The 23303-nt window shown below is 44.1% G+C and overlaps 1 protein-coding gene across 3 annotated transcripts in view; it reads right to left on the minus strand.

Annotated features, from left to right (window-relative positions):
* LOC147448754 (phosphate transporter PHO1-3-like) overlaps positions 1-23099 on the minus strand; it is a 144672-nt gene extending 121573 nt beyond the window's left edge. For 2 of the 3 annotated variants that reach the window (XM_086521267.1, XM_086521264.1), the window contains exons 1-4: positions 22976-23099; positions 22673-22883; positions 21559-21873; positions 19766-20036 (exon numbers count right to left, since the gene is read on the minus strand). In XM_086521267.1, coding sequence (XP_086377393.1) covers positions 19766-20036; positions 21559-21792 — 505 coding nt within the window. In that variant the 5' untranslated portion in view covers positions 21793-21873; positions 22673-22883; positions 22976-23099. Of the gene's footprint in view, positions 1-19765; positions 20037-21558; positions 21874-22625; positions 22884-22975 lie in introns of those variants that run through there. The other variant, XM_086521265.1, reaches the window with a different exon arrangement.
* Between the last annotated feature and the right edge of the window lie 204 nt (positions 23100-23303).

Below are 23303 nucleotides of genomic sequence, written 5' to 3' on the forward strand. Positions count from 1 at the left end.
CGGAGTTGGTGGCTAGAGGATTCATACGTCCTAGTATAAGTCCTTTTGCTGCTCCTATTTTGTTTATCCGCAAGAAGGATGGTTCGTCTCGTTTGTGTGTTGATTAAAGGGCATTGAACAAGATGACCGTCAAGAACAAGTTTCCGATGCCTCGCATTGAGTATATCCTTGATGGGCTCAATGTGGCAAAGGTATTCAGTAAGGTCGATCTCAAAAGTGGATACCATCACGTAAGGATATTCAAAGGCGGCATCTTCAAGACCGCTTTTAGCACAGAGCAAGGGCAATGGGAGTATGTGGTAATGCCTTTTGGATTGGCAGGTGCCGTGGGTACATTAAACCGTCTCATGGTAGGCCGCTTTGGTGATATGGTTGGTGTATGTGGGTTCATCTTTCTAGATGATAGTCTCATTTTTTCTGCATCGGGGGAACAACATGAAAGGGATACAGGAAGTATATTGACCAGTTTGGATGAGTGTCAGTTGTACATTGCATCTAAGAAATCTGAGTTTTTTCTCACTAAAGTTACTTATCTGGGTAATATCATTTCTGCAAAATGCGTCAAGCTAGACCCCGCGAAGTTGAAACAAGTACGTAATTGGGATTTGCCTAGAACTCCATATGATGTGCGTTCTTTTCTTGGTTTATGTCAAGCATATAGTTCACACATAGAGAATTTTGCACGCATTGCCGCACCTATGGTTGATGTTTTGAAAGGGGTAAAGACTCGCCGTCAGCGTGTAGACTTGCCCAAGGCATCCATTGAGGCTTACGCAGCTCTCAAGGTTGCGGTGAGAAAAGTACCGTGTTTTATCCTTGCCTCTTGGGATGTCCCCTTTGAGGTATGGACGTATACGAGAAATGTCGTCGTCTGCGCTGTGCTTCAACAGCATGGTCGTCCAGTAGCTTTCCTTAGCCAGAAGCTCAATAGTGCAGAAAAGAACTATTCAGTTTATGGTAAAGAACTTTTGTCTGTCATTCACTCTCTTAAGCATTAAAAGCATTTTCTTTATGGTAGAGAGTTCACAATTCGCACAAATCACCAAGCCCTCAAGTGGCTCCAGTCTATGCCTAGTGCACATTGGAGTGATTGCAACGCACGGTGGTCACAATGTTTTGAGCAATTTGGAGGTTTGATTGAGTATGTGCCAGGAAAAGCTAACCCTTGCAAATGCATTGAGTCGCAAAAGACAGATTTTGGCTCTTGAGTCAAGATCCACGGTTTCTATACAGGGGGTGTCTTTTGACAGCATGAAGAACCAGTATGCAAATTTCGAGTTTGGTAAGCAATGGTTGCAGGCTCTTGCTTCCCAAGGGCCAAGCAACTATCTCATTCGTGATGGTTTTATGTATTTTCGTCAACGTCTATGTGTGTTGCCCTCTCTCAAGCCAACCATATTGCATGATGCACATGATTCTCTCACAGGTGGGCACAGGGGAATGAACACCACTTTGGAAAAAATAGAAAGATTCTTCGATTGGCCTAATATGCGAAAAAGATGTGTTTCCTTATGTTACACTGTCACGTGACCCATCCAACCCTATGTGTCCGTGGACAAGCTACAGCATGACCAGGGTTCAGTTCAATCAAGTAAGTCTAGAATAGGAAGTGATGTGGCACTTTTGTGAGTCTGTTCGCAGACCGTGCATGTCCAGACACTTAGATTAGATGCATATCCTCTGGTTTCACACAGCATGACCATCAGATTCCAATCAGATCCGATCAATAGCGTTTTTACAGTGCATAGACCTATTTTCCCTATTTTTGACATTTTTCACTTATTATTTTTAAGTGACTTTTGTAGGAAAGTAGGTAGCGCAATTTTGCTAAGTTTGTATATAAGCAAACCTAGCGCTAGCACTTTCTGGTAGAAGAGGGAGCAGGAGTACCTTGCTCAACATGCAACTTCTCAGCAAGACCGACCCCATGACAACTCTAGCGTTTTCAGCATTGCAGAAGGCCTAGCGTTTTTTGCCATAGATCAGCCAGCGTTATTGCACTTGCAATTTTCCACTTAAAGGGTTTTTCTAATCATTCACGGCGACAGTAGATAGCAGATCAGCCCTAGCGTTAGCAGATTCCCCCACAACAACAGATCAGCCCTAGCATTAGAAGTTTTCCACCGCCAGAACCCCAAATCAGCCTAGCGTTTTTAGATCAGCCAGAGACCTAGCGTTTTTGCAGATCTTCGCGACAGAAGCAATAGTAGCACCAGCGTTTTCAACTTTCAGCAGTCAGACTCCGCAATAGAACCCCTAAACCTCGCAAATCTCACCTTCCGAAAACAGATCCTCACCGCACGGCCAGATCCCGCAAAGTTTGCAGTTTCAACCCAGAAAACGCAGATTTCAGCATCTGCGTTTTCAGCGCGTCGTCGTCACATCCTCGTCACCGACATAAGAGTCACAATTCAGTAGATAAATATTTGCAAAATTCAGCCCTTAGCATTTTCAGATTTCAGCCCGTCTCGTCGTCGTCCTCATCACCGTCGACATCGTCAACAAGTCCAAGCATTGTAGAGATTTGTGTAATCAATAGTAGACCACTCTCGCCATCGAGAGTGGCGCCCTTGGAGGAGGGTTTGACAACTTATTGGTGTCGTATTCTTCTCTCTCTATCTCTCAGTCTCATGCACCTTTACGCACAGTGTCCATTCACTTTGTTTGTGTCGATTGCATCTCTCATTAAGAATGGAAGGCTCTCCCTTCCATAAGAACAAAAGGAACCTTGAGCACAGTTCGGAGCACTCATCTTGAGCAAAGTTCAAACATTCACTCCGCTGCACCTTACATTGGTATCAGAGTTTTGGCAGTGTTCTGTATCACTCAAGGAAAGAACCACAAGAACCACAAAAAAAAAATTCGCTTGTTAAGGTCGCACGAACCCAAGTCCGCTTGGGCGTGTCCATTCCTAATCGTGTTTTTAAAGAGTGACAGGAGCCCCAGGAAAGAAGGGTTTGTCCAGCCTCCCCTTGTGCCTCTTTTCACTCATTGAGAGTGGACCGTGCACTTAGCGGCCGGCCAATCGACATGAGGTAGAAAAAAGCAACCTTGGTGTGAGCGCAAGGTCGCCAAGGGGTGCGCCCGTGGAAAAGAGCAAAACTCGGGTGAAGAGAAAATCCTTCTCTAACACAGATTGCAAGCAAAAGAAGAACCTCAAGACCCTCAAGAACTCAAGACCCTCAAGAACCCAAGAACCCAAGACCCACAAGAACCCAAGTTCCTCGTGAACTTAAGAACCCACAACTTCAGTGCATGGTCATCACCCGAAGTGGAATGGATACCGGGCATGAGAGTGATTGGCAAGAAAGTAGTGAAGAAGAATTTCAACAACAAGGAAGTTTTCCTGACCCCCCCCCCCCCCTTTCGCCATCTACGCCAGGAATTGCACCAAACCCCATGGAAGCTTTGGTTAAGTCAATGATGGACATGATGGCAAACCAAGAGGCGACTTGCATTGCTACGGAGAGTGACCGCCAAGAAAAACAGGATCACGATCGCTTGGCGGCCGTGGAATGGAAAGCAAAAAAAGCGGCAAGAAAGGCCGACTTGGAGCAAAGCTCGCTTGGCGGCCGAAGAAAGAAAGGCTATTATTGAGCGTGAGCTTGTGCAAGCGCGCTTGGCGGCCGACGGAAGAAGGAGAGCAGCCGAAGAAAGAAAGGATACTTTGGAGTTAGAGTGTGAGACCCAGAGAGAACAACGCATGAGTGACTTGGTACTACATGTCCTCACCTGGAAACCCGAACCGGCCAAAGATGTTGGTGGTTCATCAAGTGGCGCAAGCCAAGATTCGGACTCCAACAACCCCGTCACCGAGAAGTGACAATCAGTAAGTATGATGGTAAGATGGACGCTAGTGTTATTCATTCTTGGTTGCATCAATTTAATGCTTATTTTGCGACAAACTAAGAAGACAGAAAATAGCAAGGTTTTGACGACAGCCATGTACCTTGCCGGTGATGCCATCAATTGGTACCACGCATGGCAAGAGGCACAGCTAGCCGCGCACCTAGAGGAGGCCGACGGAGACGAGTCCCTTTCCTTCAATTGGGCCGACTTCCAAGACAAGCTCAAGGCGCGGTTTATGCCTCCTCAATACCTAGCATGATTGAAAGAAGATTAGTGCAATCTCAAGCAACATGGTATGCCAGTCATGTCTTTTTCTAAGTGTGTTTTGCAACTCGGCACTCAATTACGCAAATCGGACGATGAGCGCAAAGAGGCTTTCCTTTTTGGGTTAGACGAATATATCAAGTTTGATGTAGAAGTCTTTGATCCAATCGATCTCAACAAGGCGGTAGCGATTGCTCTCGCATAGGAGATGAAGCACAACAAGGGAAAGCCTAAGGAGAACAAGACTTCCACAAGTACCTCTCAGACTTCTCAGAACCCTCAGAACGATAAGAATGGTAAGAACGGTAACTCTTCTAACAATCTTCCAATAGTCTCTCAGAAAAGAACTCTCAAAATGAACCTAAGGGTAAGGCTAACACAATTGCTAAACCTAAGCTTACTCCAGATAAAAAGGTAGCACAAGGAATTTTAGGAGGATACATCACGTCGGAAGAGCAAAGCACTTATTCTAAGGAAGGTCGTTGTTTTCATTGTCACATTAAAGGTCACATAAAAAGAACATGTCCTAAGCTTGACTCTAATGAATCTAAAGAATCCACAGAACCCACTTCCTCTGTCAATGCAATCACTAACAACACGTGGTATGACAGGGCAGTGTTTTGTCATATTGTTTGACCCAGGCAGTATGCATGATGTGATCAGTCCCTCTTGTTGAGAGAGCCCGCCGCCTAGAGGTTAGTCAGAAATCTCCTCTCGAGGTCTTTGGCTTCGCTCTTGGTATGGACTCTCTCATCACGAAAGAGTGCCTTGATATGTTGTTTACAATTCAACAAGCTGCTTTCCGTAGAAATTTTTTTGTCTCTCCTCTCTCAGGATGTGATATGATTTTGGGCATTCGATGGTTTCGTGAGCATAACCCTCTCATTGATTGGGCGGAAAATACGTTCATTTTCAATTCCAAAAGTGACTCTCCCATTGTCATTTGTGGAGAGCAAGTTGTTCATTCTCCCTCTCTCATTGCTAATGTGCAGGTGAAGATTGAACAGATTCAAGAGAAGGAGACTCTCTCAGTCCCTTCTTCTCCAAAGCATGACGCACAGGTTTTGCATGATGATTTGCATAACAAGCATGATGATTTGCATGATGATCAAGATGTGATTTCTCACAAGCATGATGATTTGCATGAAGATGATGTGAGTTCACAAGGATGATGTGTTAGTTGATACTTTCTCTAGTGCATCTAACCTCATTGCAGAGACAATTAATCACGAAGGATCGATCTTGGCTCTCGATCCTAGGTCCAAAGAACCCTCACAGGAAGTATTATGTGTTCGCATGATTAGTACGCACGCATTGTTCGAGTGTTCCATTTGTGATCGTTTTTTGTATTTTAGTCAACATCTTTCTGTGATCCTTTTTCCTAGGCATGACATATTGTACGTTGAGCACGATTCACTCATGGATGAGCATGGATGTATGTAGATTTCTCATGAAAAGATGAAACGTATGCATTCAAGTTAGTCACAATCCATGTCTCTTCCTTGGCACGACACAGTTGTAGAAAGAACACAAGAAAGTATGAGCACCAAGCATGGGCATTTCCGTTGTGAATTGCCACAGTTGATTGCTTTAGATCAGAAAGACAAGATTCACTCTCATTGTTTGCGTGTGTGTGGTGAACGGTTTGGCACTCCGTCTCTATGTTCATCTACATTGCATGCACAGTCTTTAGAGAAGGCAAGATCTTTTCCAGTCACTTTACATGGAATAGGTATGTTCATGTTTTTGCGTTGGAAGTGGTTTCAAGAATTTTCAGCCTTCGAGATTCTTGAAGAAGATGGACCTACGTCCATAGACAAAGTTGAAGCATTGAAGGAGCTACAGATCATTTTGTGTCGCTTTCGGTGCGGCCCAAAGCAGCAAGCATTGCAGACATTTATGAAGTTCAAGTACCGCACGACCCACACATCAGAGTGGGCCGGCGAAGAGTCCCTTCCAGGATTCTGGATGCTATTGGCGATCTCCCTCGACGCCATACAGTTCGGTACCAATACCTCACTTTGAAAAGGAGGGGATGTCACGTGACACATCCAACCCTATGTGTCTGTGGACAAGCTACAGCATGACTATGGTTCAGTTCAGTCAAGTCAGTCTAGAATAGAAAGTGATCTGACACTTTTGTGAGTCTGTTCGCAGACCGTGCATGTCCAGACACTTAGATTAGATGCATATCCTCTGGTTGCACACAGCATGACCATCAGATTCCAATCAAATCCCATCAGTAGCATTTTTACAGTGCATAGACCTATTTTCCCTATTTTTGACATTTTTCACTTATTATTTTTAAGTGACTTTTGTTGGAAAGTAGGTAGGGCAATTTTGCTAAGTTTGTATATAAGCAAACCTAGCGCTAGCACTTTCTGGCAAAAGAGGCAGCAAGAGCACCTTGCTCAACATGCAACTTCTCAGCAAGACCGACCTCGCGACAACTCTAGCATTTTCAACATTGCAGAAGGCCTAGCGTTTTTGCCACAGATCAAGTAGCGTTTTTGCACTTACAGTTTTCCACTTAAAGGGTTTTTTTAATCATTCACGGCGACAATAGACAGCAGATCAGCCCTAGCGTTAGCAAATTCCCCCCACAACAGCAGATCAGCCCTAGCGTTAGCAATTTTCCACCACCAGAACCCCAAATCAGCCTAGCGTCTTTGGATCAGCCAGAGACCTAGCGTTCTTGCAGATCTTTGCGACAGAAGCAGCAGTAGCACCAGCGTTTTCAGTTTTCAGTAGTCAGACTCCGCAGTAGAACCCCCAAATCTCGCAGATCTCACCTTCCCGCAACAGATCCTCGCCGCACGGTCAAATCCCGCGAAGTTTCCAGTTTCAGCCCGGAAAACGCAGATTTCAGCATGTGCGTTTTCAGTGCGTCGTCGTCACATCGTCCTCACTGACATAAGAGTCACAATTCAGCAGATAAAGATTTGCAAATTTCAGCCCTTAGCATTTTCAGATTTCAGCCCATCTCGTCATCGTCCTCATCGTCGTCGACATCATCGGCAAGTCCAAGCATTGTAGAGATTTGTGTAATCAATAGTAGACCACTCTCGCCATCGAGAGTGGGGCCCTTGGAGGAGGGTTTGACAACTTACTGGTGTGGTATTCTTCTCTCTCTATCTCTCAGTCTCATGCACCTTTATGCACAGTGTCCATTCACTTTGTTTGTGTCGATTGCATTCTCTCATTTAGAATGGAAGGCTCTCCCTTCCATAAGAACAAAAGAAACCTTGAGCACAGTTCGGAGCACTCATCTTGAGCAAAGTTCAACATTCATTCCGCTGCACCTTACACACACAATGCACTATATGTCAAAAGGTAAAAGCTCCTCGAGGTAAGCAACAAAGGCCTCTTGCTTCCGCTGCCTATTCCTAATGGACCTTTTCAAGATATTTCCATGGATTTTGTGACTAACCTTCCACCTAGTTTGCATTCAAGGAACACTCAATGTTTGACAATTGTTGATCGTTTCAACAAGTTTTGCATGTTGATTCCTTGTTAGGACACAGTCACTGCACAAGATGTGGCACGATTGTTAGCATTGGTACCCCCTCTGTGGTTTGCCAAAATCGATGTTTTAGATAGGGATGTTAAGTTCACGTCCAATTTTTGGCGCGCACTCTTTGAAAATTTTGGCACTAAGTTGAATTTTTCATCATCTGTCACGTGACACATCCAACCCAATGTGTCCATGGACAAGCTACAGCATGATCAAGGTTCAGTTCAGTCAAGTCAGTCTAGAATAGGAGGTGATCTGGCACTTTTGTGAGTTTGTTCGCAGACAGTGCATGACCAATCACTTAGATTAGATGCATATCCTTCGGTTGCACACAGCATGATCATAAGTATTCCCATCAAAATCCATCAGAATCCTTCAGGGGAATTTTCCAGTGCATTTAACCTATTTTTCCTATTTTTGACATTTTTCACTTATTTATTAAGTGACTTTTGTTGGAAAGTAGGTAGGGCAATTTTGCTAAGTTAATATATAAGCAAACCAGAGTTAGCACCCTCGGGCAGAAGAGGCAGCAAGAACTTCACGTTCAATAGGCAACTTCTCAACAAGACCCTCCACGGGCGGTAAACCCTTGCGTTTTCAGCCACAGTCAGCTCAGCGTTTTTCATCAAGAGCAACCTAGCAACAACAAGACCAAGCAAGACACCTAGCATTTTGCATCAGCACAGCAAGACACCCGGCGTTTTTGCAGATTGATCAGCCTAGCGTTTTTGGGAGCAACATATCCACCTAGCGTTTTGCAGTTCCTCCGCGGCGGCAGATCAATAAAGAGGACCAGCGTTTTCAGTTTTCAGCAGTCAGATCCCACAGTACGACCCCCAAACCTCACAGATCTCACCTTCCCACAGCAGATCCTCGCCGCACGGTCAGATTCCGCGCAGTTTGCAGATTCAGCCCGGAAAACGCAGATTTCAGCATCTCCGTTTTCAGTGCGTCGTTGTCGTACGGTCGTCGTCGACATCGTCATCGACATAGAGTCAGAATTCAGCAGATAGAAGATTTGCAGATTTCAGCCCTTAAGAGTTTCTAGATTTCAGCCCGTCTCGTTCTCATCCTCATCGTCATCGACATCGTCGGCAAGTCCAAGCATTGTAGAGATTTGTGCAATCATAAGTAGACCGCTCTCGCCATAGAGAGTGGGGCCTTTGGAGGAGGGTTCGACAACATTCTGGTGTCGTATTCTCTTCTCTATCTCTCAATCTCATACACTTCCATTCATTATGTCCACTCACTTTGTTTGTGCCAATTGCACTCTCTCATTAAGAACGGAAGGCTCTCCCTTCCATAAGAACAAAAGGAACCTTGAGCACAGTTCGGAGAACTTATCTTAAGCAAAGTTCAAACATTCATTCCGCTGCACCTAACATCATCCACAGTTAGATAGTCAAACAAAGATTTACAATCAGTTGGCTTTTGACGTTTTAAAGTGATATGTACATGATCAACAGTCTCATTGGGAGCTCTATCTCCCTTGGTTTAGGCTATTTTGAATGTCTCTTTTTCCTCTGCCATTGGTCGAACTCCGTATGAGGCAGCTTTTGACCGTCCATTCCGGTCACTTTTGACTCGCTCGGTCAGTCAAATGCCTGATGACAATGCTGAAAGTCAATCATTGGATGAGATTTCTGAGAGTGTAAAGCTTAGGCTAAGCAAGTTTCAGGAATCTTATTCACAGCAGGCTAATAAGCATCGTCAGGATGTTTCGATCAAGGAAGGGGATTGGGTGTATTTAAGAATCATGAAGCAACGTCTTAAGCAAGTTGAAAAGAAGTGTCCAAAGTTGTTTTTTCGAATGTATGGTCCATTTCCTGTTATTAAAAAGATAAATGAGGTTCCAATGAAACTGCAATTGCCTAACTCATGGTCAATGCACAACGTTTTCCATGTTTCTTGGTTGAAAGTGTTTCAGGGAACGCCTCCAAAGGACATTTCGGAAGAAGAAGAACTGGAGATCGTCGATGAAGCAAAAGTCATGGAGCTAGAGGAAGTGTTGTTGCATCGGTTTCGACATGGTTCAAAGAAGCAAGTGAGACAATACCTTTTGAAGTTCAAAGATCGAGGAACCCACGAAGCAGTGTGGGTCGACGAAGAGTTTTTCAAAGATTACCTAGAGTTGATGGCAGACTACAAGGAAGCCATGCAACTCGGTACTAGTACCTCACTTTAAAAAGGAGGGATGTCACGGGCACATCTAACCCTATGTGCATGTGGACAAGCTACTTCATGACAAGAGTTCAGTTAGCCTAGCTTAGGAAGTGTTCTGGCACTTTTGTGAGTCTCGTCGCAGACCGTACATGCCCAAGCACTTAGAATAGATGCATATCCTCTAGTTGCACACAGCATGATCATCATAGTTACCATTAGGATCCATCAAGAGCATTTTCCAATGCACAAAACCTATTTTCCCTATTTTAGCCATTTTTCACTTATTATTTTTAAGTGACTTTTGTTGGGAACTGGGTAGAGCAATTGAACTAAGCAAGTAAAAAAGAAAACCTAGCGCTAGTGCAATCTGGCAGAAGGAGGAAGGAGAGCACAGGCACCCAGTGCAGCAAGCCCTTTGGAGAGCTTCTCAAGCAAGATCCCTCCACAGAACCCCCAGCGTTTTCAGCATTGGATTCCAGCGTTTTCAGCTTGAACGGACAGCGATTTCAGCCTCATTAGACAACGATTTTCAGCTTGCATCAATAGCATTTTTCAGCCTCTGGGACAGCGTTTTGCAACCATTAGCCAGCGTTTTTTAGTCCCCCATTGGTCCAGCAGTTTCAGCCAAGATTAGCATCAAATTTAACGGTCTACATCAGCGTTTTTGCAAGGCATTAGCAGCGTTTTCTCAGCCCTAAGAGCAGTGTTTTTCATCAAGACATCAAGTACGCTGATCAGCCCCAACTTGGTGCGACAAGGACTGACTCACAGCATTCGGTTTTCAGCCCTAGCATCGTCAGCATCGTCGACTTCGACATTGCATCAACATCTTGTACCAGATTTGTGAATCAATAGCATAGACCTCTCTCGCTAGAGAGAGAGGGGCCCTTGGAGGAGGGTTTGACACCTTGTCTGGTGTCGTAATCTTCTCTCTCTATCTCTCAGTCTCAGCACCTTCATTCACAATGTTTATCCACTTTGTTTGTGATCACTTACACTCACTTATTAAAGGAACGGAAGGCTCTCCCTTCCGTAAGTAAAGAAATCTTGAGCACAGTTCGGAGCACTCTATCTTGAGCAAAGTTCAACATTCACTTCCGCTGCACCTTACAGTCTAGAGGTCAGTACCCACATACCACATTTACATATGGCAAGGAGACGGTGGAGTATACAGATGCATACACCTATCTTGGGGTAGTCTTCAGTGGACCAGTGTGTTCACTGAGGAGAGAAGTAGAGACTAAATTGACGAGAGCTTATGCAGCCTTGGGAGAATTAGAGAAGATGTGTTCGTAGGTTCAGTTTTAGGAACCTCGAACAAAGCTCTAGCTTTCTGACACTAGTTGGTTCAGCTATGCTTTATGAAGTTCAGATATGGGGGCCCTCATTGGACCAACATGGCAGACCTGGTAGCACACACGGATGGAGATGTATGGAGAGGCCTTTAATCTTTATGATCTGTGATCAGACCCCCTACATAAACACTCATTTATCCTATGGGATACGATGTGCTATTGGTCAAATGTGCACATCATCGCATCAACTAGAGATTGAGACTGGCAGATTTAGGAGAGTACCAACAGAGGCCAGGATATGCCAATTGTGTCACATAGAGCCAGAGATAGAGTTACAGACTCGGCCGCCAAACGAGCATGCTTCATAGTAGACTTCAGAGCCCATCCATACTAGAGGTATATTAGTTGATAGAGTCATTGAACTCGGGCAAGCTAGACGTCCACGTCTACGAGGGCGACCATGACATAGATGGAGGCTCCATCAAAGGATCAGGACTATTCTTGCACTACATGGGTGACGCCCATTACGACTATTTATAGAGGCAAACATTGACGAAGCTCTTCAATGACCCATGCAATACTTTCTCGGACATCGATGGAGGCTCCATCAGAGGATCAGGACTATTCTTGCACTACATGGGTGATGCCCAGTACGACAATTTACAGAGGCAAACATTAAAGAAGCTCTTCAGTGACCCATGCAATACTTTCTCGGACAACACCCGATGCCGGGCATCCTTGGGCATTGATAACGATGATGATGATGATTTTAGTATTTCACTTTACTTCGTTATTTATTTCACTTTTTTGTACCCAGACATTGGATTAGATCTACCAAGATTGTATAAGTTTGGTCTCATAGGTCATTTTGGCCTTTTGAAGACGTTTAATATAACATATCATTTCATTTCATTTCATCATCTCTCTCTCTCTCTCTCTCTCTCTCTCTCTCTCTCTCTCTCTCTCTCTCTCTCTCTCTCTCTCTCTCTCTCTCTCTCTCTCTCTCTCTCTCTCTCTCTCGTATGCAACGACAGTTGAATGCATTACATAGTTTTGCAGAGGATAGTGGATTGTCTGTAAACCTTGGTAAAACCAAGGTTATGGTGTTTAACACCACACCACAGTGGATCCGGAGATCAGCACCGACTTTCACATATGGTCAGGAGATTGCAGAGTATATAGATGCATACACTTACCTTGGGGCTGTCTTCACTGGGCGGAGGTTTTCTTTGGGAGAGCAGGAGAGACTAGACTGACTAGAGCTTATGCGGCCTTGGGAGGCTTGGAGAGGATGTGTTCGCAGGTTCAATTCCAAGAACCTCGGACAAAATTATGGCTCTTTGATACTTTAGTAGCCTCAGCTATGTTGTATGTGGTGCAGATATGGGGACCTTCTGTAGGCCAGCATGGTTGGAGACGTATGGAGAGGCCCTTGGTATCTATGATCTCTCGACTGATCAGAGCCAAGGCCTCCGTACCCCACGCTATCATTCGAGCAGAGCTAGCTGCCCCTCCTATGGAAATTGAGGCGCTTACCAGATCAGTCTCCTTTGTGCACAGCTTGTGGGAGACTACTAGAGACAAATATGCTAGACTGGCCCTTGAGTCTTCCACACAGTTAGCTCTTCAGGGGGACACTTCATGCTGGTATGCACAGATGACATCATGGTTTCAGATACATGGCTTCACCATGGATAGGCTGCCCCTTTCGAGTACTCTCTTCAGACAACCTTGATGTCTCTTACACGGGTGGAGATTATTAGGCTCATTCGTCAGGACCTGATCTAGCTAGATACCATGAGGACAGGGATAGAGCCGCCACACGAGTTGGGTACGAAGATGGCTTTCTATAGAGAGCATATTCTCCACCTCATAGAAGATGGGTTTGTAATTCGACCCAGCTACATGGATACACATAGGTCTCAAGGTTTGCGATGTGCCATTGGTCAGTGTCATGTGACACATCCAACCCTATGTGTCCGTGGACAAGCTACAGCATGACCAGGGTTCAGTCAGTCAAGTCAGTCTAGAATAGGAAGTGATCTGGCACTTTTGTGAGTTTGTTCACAGACCGTGCATGCCCAGACACTTAGAGTAGATGCATATCCTCTGGTTGCACACAGCATTACCATCAGAATCCATCAGGAGCATTTTCCAAGGCATAAAACCTATTTTCCCTATTTTTGATATTTTTCACTTATTATTTTTAAGTGACTTTTGTTGGAAAATAGGTAGGGCAATTTTGCTAAGATTATATATAAGCAAACCAAAGCTAGCACTTTCTGGCAGAAGAGGCAACAGGAGCGCCTTGCTCAACAGGTAACTTCTCAGCAAGACAGACTCCGCGACAACTCTAGAGTTTTCAGCATTGCAGAAGGCCTAGCGTTTTTACATTAGATCAACCAACGTTTTTGCACTTGCAGATTCACGGCGACAGTAGACAGCAGATCAACCCTAGCGTTAGCAGATTCCCCCACAACAGTAGATCAGCCCTAGCGTTAGCAGATTTCCGCCGCAGAACCCCAAATCAGCCTAGCGTTTTTTGGATCAGCCAAAGACCTAGCGTTTTTGCAGATCTTCGCGACAGAAGCAGCGGTAGCACCAGCGTTTTCAGTTTTCAGCAGTCTGACCCCACAATAGAACCCCAAACCTCGCAGATCTCACCTTCCCGCAGCAGTTCCTCGCCGCATGGTCAGATTCCGCAAGGTTTACAGATTCAGCCCGGAAAACGCAGATTTCAGCATTTGTGTTTTCAACGCGTCATCGTCGCATCGTCACCATCGACATCGTCACCGACATAGAGTCAGAATTCAGCAGAAAAAGATTTGCAGATTTCAGCCCTTAGCATTTTCAGATTTCAGCCCGTCTCGTCTTGTCCTCATCGTCGTCGACATCGTCGGCAAGTCCAAAGCATTGTAGAGATTTGTGCAATCAATAGTAGACCGCTCTCGCCATAGAGAGTGGGTCCTTCGGAGGAGGGTTTGACAACATTCTAGTGTCGTATTCTTCTCTCTCTATCTCTCAGTCTCAGTACTTCCATTCACAGTGTCCATTCACTTTGTTTGTGTCCATTGCACTCTCTCACTAAAGGAACGGAAGGCTCTCCCTTCCGTAAGTAAACCCTAAACCTTGAGCAGAGTTCGGAGCACTCATCTTGAGCAAAGTTCAAACATTCATTCCGTTGCACCTAACATTGGTATCAAAGCTTTGGCAGTGTTCTGTATCACTCAAGGAAAGAACCACAAAAACCACAGAATTTTTTTGCTTGTTGAGGTCGCACAAACCCAAGTTCACTTGGGCGTGTCGATTCCTAATCGTGTTTTTGAAGAGTGACAGGAAACCCAAGAAAGAAGGGCTTGTCCAATCTCCCCTTGTGCCTCTTTTCACTCATTGAGAGCGGACCGTGCACTTAGCGGCTGGCCAATCGACGTGAGGTGGGAAAAAGCAACCTTGGTGTGAGCGCAAGGCCGCCAAGGGGTTTGCCCGCGGAAAAGAGCAGAACTTGGGTGAAGAGAAGATCCTTCTTTAACACACATTGCAAGCGAAAGAAGAACCGCAAGAACCTCAAGACCCTCAAGAACCCCAAGAACCCAAGTTCCTCGTGAACTAAACCCAAGACCACAAGAACCCACAAGAACGCCACGACTTCAATGGATGTTCATCACTCAAAGCGGAATGGATACTTCGCTTGGAGGTGATGAGCATGAGAGAGGCGAAGAAGAATTTTTCCCACCAGGAGCTATTTCTGACCCTCCCCCTTCCCCATCTACGCCAAGGATTGCACTAACTCCTATGCAGAAGTTGATGTAGTTGTTTATGGACAACAAGTTCGAATGCGAAGCAAGAGAAGCAAAAAGAAAGGCCTACGAAGAAAGTATGGCAGCCATAGATCGTGAATACAACGCAAAAACGAAAGCCATAGAGCGTGAGCACGAGCGCGAGAACAAAGAAAGACTAGGAAGATTTGATCGTGAGAACAAAGCAAGAATGCAAGAGATGATGCGACTCTTTTCTCAAGTGCAGGCACAGATGCAAGAGATTTGGGAAAAGGAGACTCTATCAGTCTCTTCTTTTCCAAAGCATGACACACAGGATTTGCATGATGATAAGCATGATGAATTGCCTGATAATGATAAGCATGATGAATTGAATGATAATGATGAGCATGATGATTTGAATGACAATGACAAGCATGATGATTTGAATGACACTGACAAGTATGATGATTTGGATGACAATGACGAGCATGATGATTTGCGTGATGATCAAGATGAGATTTCTCACAAGCATGATAATTTGCATGATCAAGATGTGATTTCTCACGAGCATGATGATTTGTATGACCACGATGTGATTGTTCACAAGAATAATGAGGCAGTTGATACTGTTTCTAGTGAAGCTAACCTCATTGCAGATTCAATCAACCACAAAGAACCGATCTTGGCTCTCGAGCCTAGGTCCAAAGAACCCTTACAGGAAGTACTATGTGTTCGAATGATTCGTCAGCACACATTGTACGAGTGTTTCATTCGTGATCGTTTCCTGTATTTTAGTTAGTGTCTTTATGTGATCCCTTTTTCTAGGCATGACATATTGTACGTTGACCACGTTTCACTCATGGATGAGCACGGATGTATGCGGATCTCTAATGAAAAGATGAAATGTTTGCATTCAAGGAAGTCACATTCCAAGTCTCTTCCTTGGCACGACACAGTTGTAAAAGAGCACATGAAAGTATGAGTACCAAGAATGGGCATTTCCGTCGTGAATTGTCACAGTTGATTGCTTTAGACCAGAAGAGAAATATTCGATCTCATTGGTTGCGTGTGTGTGGTGAACGGTTTAGCACTCCGTTTCTTTGTTCATCTAAATTGCATGCACAATCTTTGCGGAAGACAAGATTTTTTCCAGTCACTTTACATGGAATAGGTATGTTCATGTTTTTGTGTTGGAAGTGCTTTCAGGAATTTTCAGCTATGGAGATTCTTGAAGCAGAAAGAAACATGACTCTAGACGAAGTTGAAGCATCGATGGAGCCACAGAAGACTTTGTGTCGCTTTCGGCGCGGCCCAAAGAAGCCAGCGTTGCAGACCTTTATGAAGTTCAAGTATCGCACGACCCACACATCAGAGTGGGCCGGGCGAAGAGTCCCTTCCAGGATTTCGGATGCTATTGGCGATCTCCCTCGACGCCATACAGTTCGGTACCAGTACCTCACTTTGAAAAGGAGGGAATGTCACGTGACACATCTAACCCTATGTGTTCGTGGACAAGCTACAGCATGACCAGGGTTCACTCAGTCAAGTCAGTCTAGAATAGGAAGTATCTGGCACTTTTGTGAGTCTGTTTGCAGACCGTGCATGCCCAGACACTTAGAGTAGATGCATATCCTCTGGTTGCACACAACATTACCATTTGTATCAGCTCACCCTTTGTATTCCCTTTGTATCAGCTTTCACCCCACCCCTACCCACTATTTTCTTTTCAGTTCTTTATACTTGTTGTACCTAGACCTGGTATTAGATTCACCGCATGTAACCTTTGGTCTTAAAGGTCATTTTGTCCTTTTGAAGACGTTAATATTACATTTCATTTCATATCTCTCTCTCTCTCTCTCTCTCTCTCTCTCTCTCTCTCTCTCTCTCTCTCTCTCTCTCTCTCTCTCTCTCTCTCTCTCTCTCTACAGCCTCAGAGGCAGATCACAGATTTCTTCGGATCGAGAGAAGCAGGAGTGGAAGGAGAAGCAAGAGGCCAGCAGCCAGCACAAAGGAGTACCCACATTCATACCAAAGGCACCCTAATTGACAGAGCGATTGAGCTTAGGAAATCGAGACGACCACGACCAAGATGCAAAAGCACACTTCACCGGAGGAGACTACAACAAAGGATTAGAAGCATTCTAGCCAAACACCCAGAACGCTCCTAAGAAGTTTATTTAACACTTTGTATTTAGTTTTTCACATTTATTTTCACACTTTCACACTTTTCACACTTAGTACTTTAGTATTAAGGTACCCAGACGTTGTAACAGATTCAACACTTTTGTATCAGTTTGGTCTCATAGGTCATTCTGGCCTTTTGAAGACATTAATATAACATTTCATTTCATTTCATTCTCATCTCTCTCTCTCTCTCTCTCTCTCTCTCTCTCTCTCTCTCTCTCTCTCTCTCTCTCTCTCTCTCTCTCTCTCTCTCTCTCTTTTCTGTTTCAGTAGATGAGAGATGTATTACCAGATGTATAGTTTCTTGTCTCATGGGCCATTTTGGCTCTTTCGAGACGTTAATATATCTTTCTTTCTTTCTCTCTCTCTCTCTCTCTCTCTCTCTCTCTCTCTCTCTCTCTCTCTCTCTCTCTCTCTCTCTCTCTCTCTCTCTCTCTCTCTCTCTCTCTCTCTCTCTCTCTCTCCGTCTATGATCTCTCGGATGATTCGGGCTAAGGCCTCAGTTCCACATGAGATCATTTGAGCTAAGCTAGCTCCCCTCCCTCTTGTGGAGGAAGCCCTTACTAGATCAGTTTCCTTCATGCATAATTTATGGGACCTTCCCAGAGACATATGCTCGGCTAGCCCTTGAGTCATCCCAACACCTAGCGCTACAAGGGGACACAGCATGTTGGTATGGGCAGATGACATCATGGTTTCAATCACATGGCTTCAACATGGATTGACTGCCTCCATTCGAGTACTCCTTGGATGCACCCTCCATTTTTCTCACACGAGTAGATACCACTAAACTTGTACGTTAGGATTTGATTCAACTAGATACCAAAAGCACATGGATACAGCCGGTATAAGAATTGGGCACGATGATGGCTTTCTATAGAGAGCATCTCCTCCAACTAACAGAGGATGGAGATGTGATCAGACTGGCCTATATGGACACTCATTTATCCTATGGGATACGATGTGCTATTGGTCAGATGTGCACATCATCGCATCAGCTAGAGATTGAGACTGGCAGATTTAGGAGAGTACCAACAAAAGCCAGGATATGCAAGTTGTGTCATACAAAGCCAAAGACAGAGTTACATCACATTTGTCGTTGTCCGGTATACTACAAGATACGAGGCCGCTTCCACTGTCTATTCAAAGAGGGATTTGGACCGTTGGTTAGAGTCATGAGATATCAGGATCAGAGATGCCTTGGGTTGTTTTTGCTAGAGCTACGCAGACACAAGGAGAGTCTCTTGAGAAGACCAGGTAGTGGGAGACATTCACAGAGGGAATGTCTCCCACTGACTTCTTTAGAGCAGGGACTCAGCAGCCGGATGAGCATGCTTCACAATAGACTTCAGAGCCCACTTCTACCAAAGGTATATTAGTGGACAAAGCCACTAAGCTCGGGAGAGTTAAGACGCCCACGTCTACGGGGGCGACCTTGACATTGACAGAGGCTCCACCAGAGAATCAAGACTATTCTAGCACGACAAGGGAGACCCCCAGTACAACTATCTACAGAGGCGGACATTGACGAAGCTCTTCAATGACCGAAGCAATACTTTCTTGGACAACGCCCGATGCCGGGCATCCTCGGGCATGGATGATGATGAGATGATGATGATGATGATTTTCAGTCTGACTTTTTAGTCTTTTAGTTTTAATCTTTCACTTTACTTCTTATTTTTGTACCCAGACATTGGATTAGATCCACAAGAATTGTATCAGTTTGGTCTCATAGGTCATTTTGGTCTTTTGAAGACGTTAATATAACATTTCATCTCTCTCTCTCTCTCTCTCTCTCTCTCTCTCTCTCTCTCTCTCTCTCTCTTTGAGGTCTCTTGGGATAGTTTCCTACGATGTTAAAATCCTCTTCTTCTTCTTCTTCTTCTTCTTCTTCTCTCTCTCTCTCTCTCTCTCTCTCTCTCTCTCTCTCTCTCTCTCTCTCTCTCTCTCTCTCTCTCTCTCTCTCTCTCCCCTCCCCCGAGGCTCCACCAGAGAATCAAGACTATTCTAGCACAACATGGAAGACACCCAGTACGATTATTTACAGAGGCGGATATTGATGAAGCTCTTGAACGACCAATGCAATACTTTCTTGGACAACACCCGATGCCAGGCATCCTTGGGCATGGATGATGATCATAATGATTTTCAGGCTGACGATTTAAGTCTTTTAGTTTTAATCTTTCACTTTACTTCATTTTTATTTTTGTATGCAGACAGACATTGGATTAGATCCACAAGGATTGTATCAATTTGGTCTCATAGGTCATTTTGGCCTTTTGGAGACGTTTAATATAACATTTCGTTTTATTTCATCTCTCTCTCTCTCACGCACACACACATGAGCATACATTAACAATACAAATATCTGCTACTGAGCTTCTGTCATAGCTCTAGAGATGCAAAACAAACTGAAAATAGTAGCAGACATTCATGATTTGATGAACATCATAATAGAGAGCATAGAGAATAGGCTCTCATCATTATTATGTTGACACAAGAACTACTTTCAATGTGCATGACCACGGTTTATCTATCATCAAATTAATTCCAAGACCATGCAAAATGGGGGGTTGATCCGAAAAATTTCATTTGCCCACATCTTATCTGAGATATTGGAGGCTCTGTTATCCAAAGATAAAGTAATCTTTACCATTATAATATGCAGTGCCAGTGCCATGTGGCCTTGGATATGCAGAATTAGTTCATACTAGTAACAACAGCCGTGAAATACAGACCTTTCTCATTTGAGGGGTCAGAATCTTCCTGCTCCTTCAACAACTTGCGCATGGTAACAAGCTTTTCTAGCTGCTGTTTTATTTCGTCTGCCTTCTCATAAAACTCTTGTTCCTTTTTCTTGTAGAATAGATTCACCTTGTTAAGCTGCCCATCCAGCCTAGCAAAAAAGATCCTTTCATTCTCTACCTCACCATGGGAGAGACCAACTAGCAATTCTGTCTCATACAATTCTTTATCAGCATCATCAGCCGGAAGATGCCGCATATGTACCTATGTGAATGAAACACAGAAAATGCACTAAGTGACTCAGTATCGAATGGAAGAATGTAATTTGGTTCTTCCCATTGCACACGATTGAAGAGGTAAGAACTTAGAATTTCATGAAAGAATTCAGAAGACGTACAAGAGAAATTTTAAGATCGTAGGAACATTTCCAAGAGAGAATCAATAAAAAAAAACTGCACACAAAGCTGGCATTGAAGACTGGCATTTGCAACTGTTTCAGATTGTGGTAGTGAGCAGGTGGTGGAGCTTTTGCCTTTGAGATGGTGCTGTCTTATTGTTTTGTTGCAGTGCTTGGCACAAACACGAGGTTCAACCTCAGTTTTCTCCCAATATCAGGGGTTACCCCCTCTGTTTCTCTTGTATTTTGACTTCGTATGTTTTCTAACTGCTATGAGAGTCAAGGTATGCAACCTCCTTTTCTTCAAAAGAAAGAAAGAGAGATACTATTGTCTCTAGAGACCAATGTGGCCTATGAGATCAAAACAGTTCATACATTGATGATTTTATCTCTCTTCCGAGAAAGCTAAAAACCAAACCTAAAGCTGAAGTCAATTGACTGCCAATCTAAGCAGTACATCCATACTACGAGATATCTCAAGCAGTGTCACACTCCTCAAAAGATATATCAGATGTTTCTCTATGTGGTTTATATGCTATGGCATCCTCCACCTATGGTGCTCAAGAATAGTCATGATCGGATGGAAATGGGGGTGTGAGTCTCCTCCTTGGTAAATGTGGACATCTCGTTCGACTGAGGGCCAATGCCCACTCACAGGGGACTCCTCTTGTGAGAGCTGAGTATCCATATAGCTTGGCCAGATAATAAGCCATCTGGAAAGAGCTAGTGAAAGTCGCTCTGGTAGCATACCATCCTCGTGCCATGGTGAAGAGCAGTTTTGGTCCAAGTCATCTCTATGTCCCGCCACAATATGTCAGCTCTGATGATTCTGATCGGGTCTGACCGGCACATCAGCTTGAGTGTAGGGCAATCAAGATTGTAGGGACAGTCCATCAACTGAGATGACACATAATACAAAGCTTTGTAAAGAGGTTGTAGTTGTGGAAATGGAACAGAGCCTCAAGGCTAGACGGGCCAAAAATGGATGCACACTACTCTGTGAGATTTTACTTCATGCCATTCCACAGTAGATATCATTTTCAGACATATAGGCAGGGCTATCCAGGCAATGCATCCAAAGAACATAGTCCAGATCATCACAAACAGTGGCTTCAATTGTGTGTCCTTCAGTAGGTTGCCACAAGACAAACTCCCTATGATTGTCTCAACTCTTTGTGCATCATTAAAAACATGCCCCATGAGCACTGTTTCTACTCCCAAAGGGCAAAAGGAGGAAATTTCATATAAAGAGAGCAAGACCTCAATTCTGGCTTGATGTATGTTAAAGTGGGTGTATGCAAGAGTCAAATGCATCAAAACCGTCAGAATTTTTCCAAGTATAGTCAAACTACAATTAGATGTGATGATGAGAGAAGAAAATCTGCACACCTTAACTGCAGCATTTCTTAAACGGCCACTTATCCGTCTGGTAAGACTGCCCAACTGTCGAAATGAAGGAGCCTGATACGATTGTCGACGAGGGCTGATGGCAGTCAGTAGATTTAACCTTTGGGGTTGGGCCTTTATGTTCTCAAGGTCCTTCTTCAGCTGACTGTAGTCACAAAATGCATGCTTCCACTCTGGCACTCGCTGGCTCTCCAGCCTCTCAGCGAAGTTAACCATGTTTTCTCGCTTAGTAAGTTCTAGCCTGAAATCCTGGTTGTTGGACTGTGACTACTTCAGAAATTTTCCACTTCCAAAACTCTGCAAGGCATAGAGGTAAGGTGAGTGTCAGTACTTTTCCTAGAGATTAATTAATCCTTACTATGCCATAGTGCTATGTCTGTGAGCAACATAATTAAAATACCAATATATGTTCATCATATACACGCCCCCACAGATACATACATGTGCATACATATATGAATGAAAACCAATCAAGCATTCACAAGATTTCTCTGCCTTTTAAAGATGCCAGAAATCAAGAATGACGAGCTGTGTTTCTATTCGGAAGAGGCAGGGATTGGCTGCCAAAATTTGATGTTTGTACCTTGAAATGCTTCAGAACCACACACACTTTGTTGTGGGTGGGGTTATCAAAACAAATATGCCAGTACGTGCTTTTCAAGACCCACTCGAATCATTCAATTTCACATAATCCATTCCCCCTAGTTTACTGATATCATTCATTACTTAGATTCCATGGGCTACATGGAATTGCAGCATCCAACCTACACAACTGTGTCATATATGCATGCACCTCTTGGCATGGACTCGGAAGCCTGTTAATACATATGTGGGTAGCTGTAAGCAGATATATGAACTGTGTTGCATACAAGCCAATTTCCCTTAAGACATGATGATGTGTGCAGTGCAGATTTAGGTGCAAGACAACAGGATGTGTGCAACTTTTTTGTTCGCTTATTATGAGCTCAAATACATTCAAAAAATGTTACTTTGTCCTTGCCAATTCCTTTTGTTTTTGGGATTTTTAATGGTAAAACTGTGTACTTAACCATTGCTTGGCCACACACATATGTGTAAACTCTTATCCTGTCTAGACCTTCATTCAATGAAATTTGTAGGCAAATGTTCGCGTGTGGTTGCAAGTGTGTGGGCAATCATAGCTGTGTATAGGTTTAATGATCCCAATGCATTAAGCAAAGATGTTGCCTCCTGAGTCCTTCTTGCAAGCTTTGAAAGGCACCAGCTGCAGCTGCAGCTGCAGCTGATCTTCAACTATTGGGACCTTCTTCCCTGTTGTAGGTATGCAGCTGCAGAGAAACAGAAACAAAAGTATGTAAATGGATGGCGCTTTGACAGAGTGCAAGAGAATTGATGGAGAGAAAAGCATACAAACGAATACCTATTACGAGCTGTGCTTTGCGGTTGTGGGAGAAGAGGAGGGAATTGGGAATTACAAAGGATTATGGGTGACTTTGTCACGTGAGATGTGAATATGGATTTTGGTGACTCTCTCTCCGGGCCTGTGACGCGCGGACATGGCGCGGGAAGATATTTTCAAATATTTAAATCTTTTACTTGAGTCGGTGGCTGGTGGCTGTCCTGTGACGTGTCTTCCCTTGGGCCTTCAACTGTTCAACATAAACAAAATCCTCTCTCTCGCTCCGACAGACAATACAATTGCCGATTTGTTTGATGACGCCTGCGACTTTTCCCGGACGACATTTTCA

Source organism: Adiantum capillus-veneris, chromosome 10 (assembly GCF_014529385.1).
Source record: "Adiantum capillus-veneris isolate H3 chromosome 10, ASM1452938v2, whole genome shotgun sequence".
In the NCBI taxonomy this organism is placed as follows: domain Eukaryota; kingdom Viridiplantae; phylum Streptophyta; class Polypodiopsida; order Polypodiales; family Pteridaceae; genus Adiantum; species Adiantum capillus-veneris.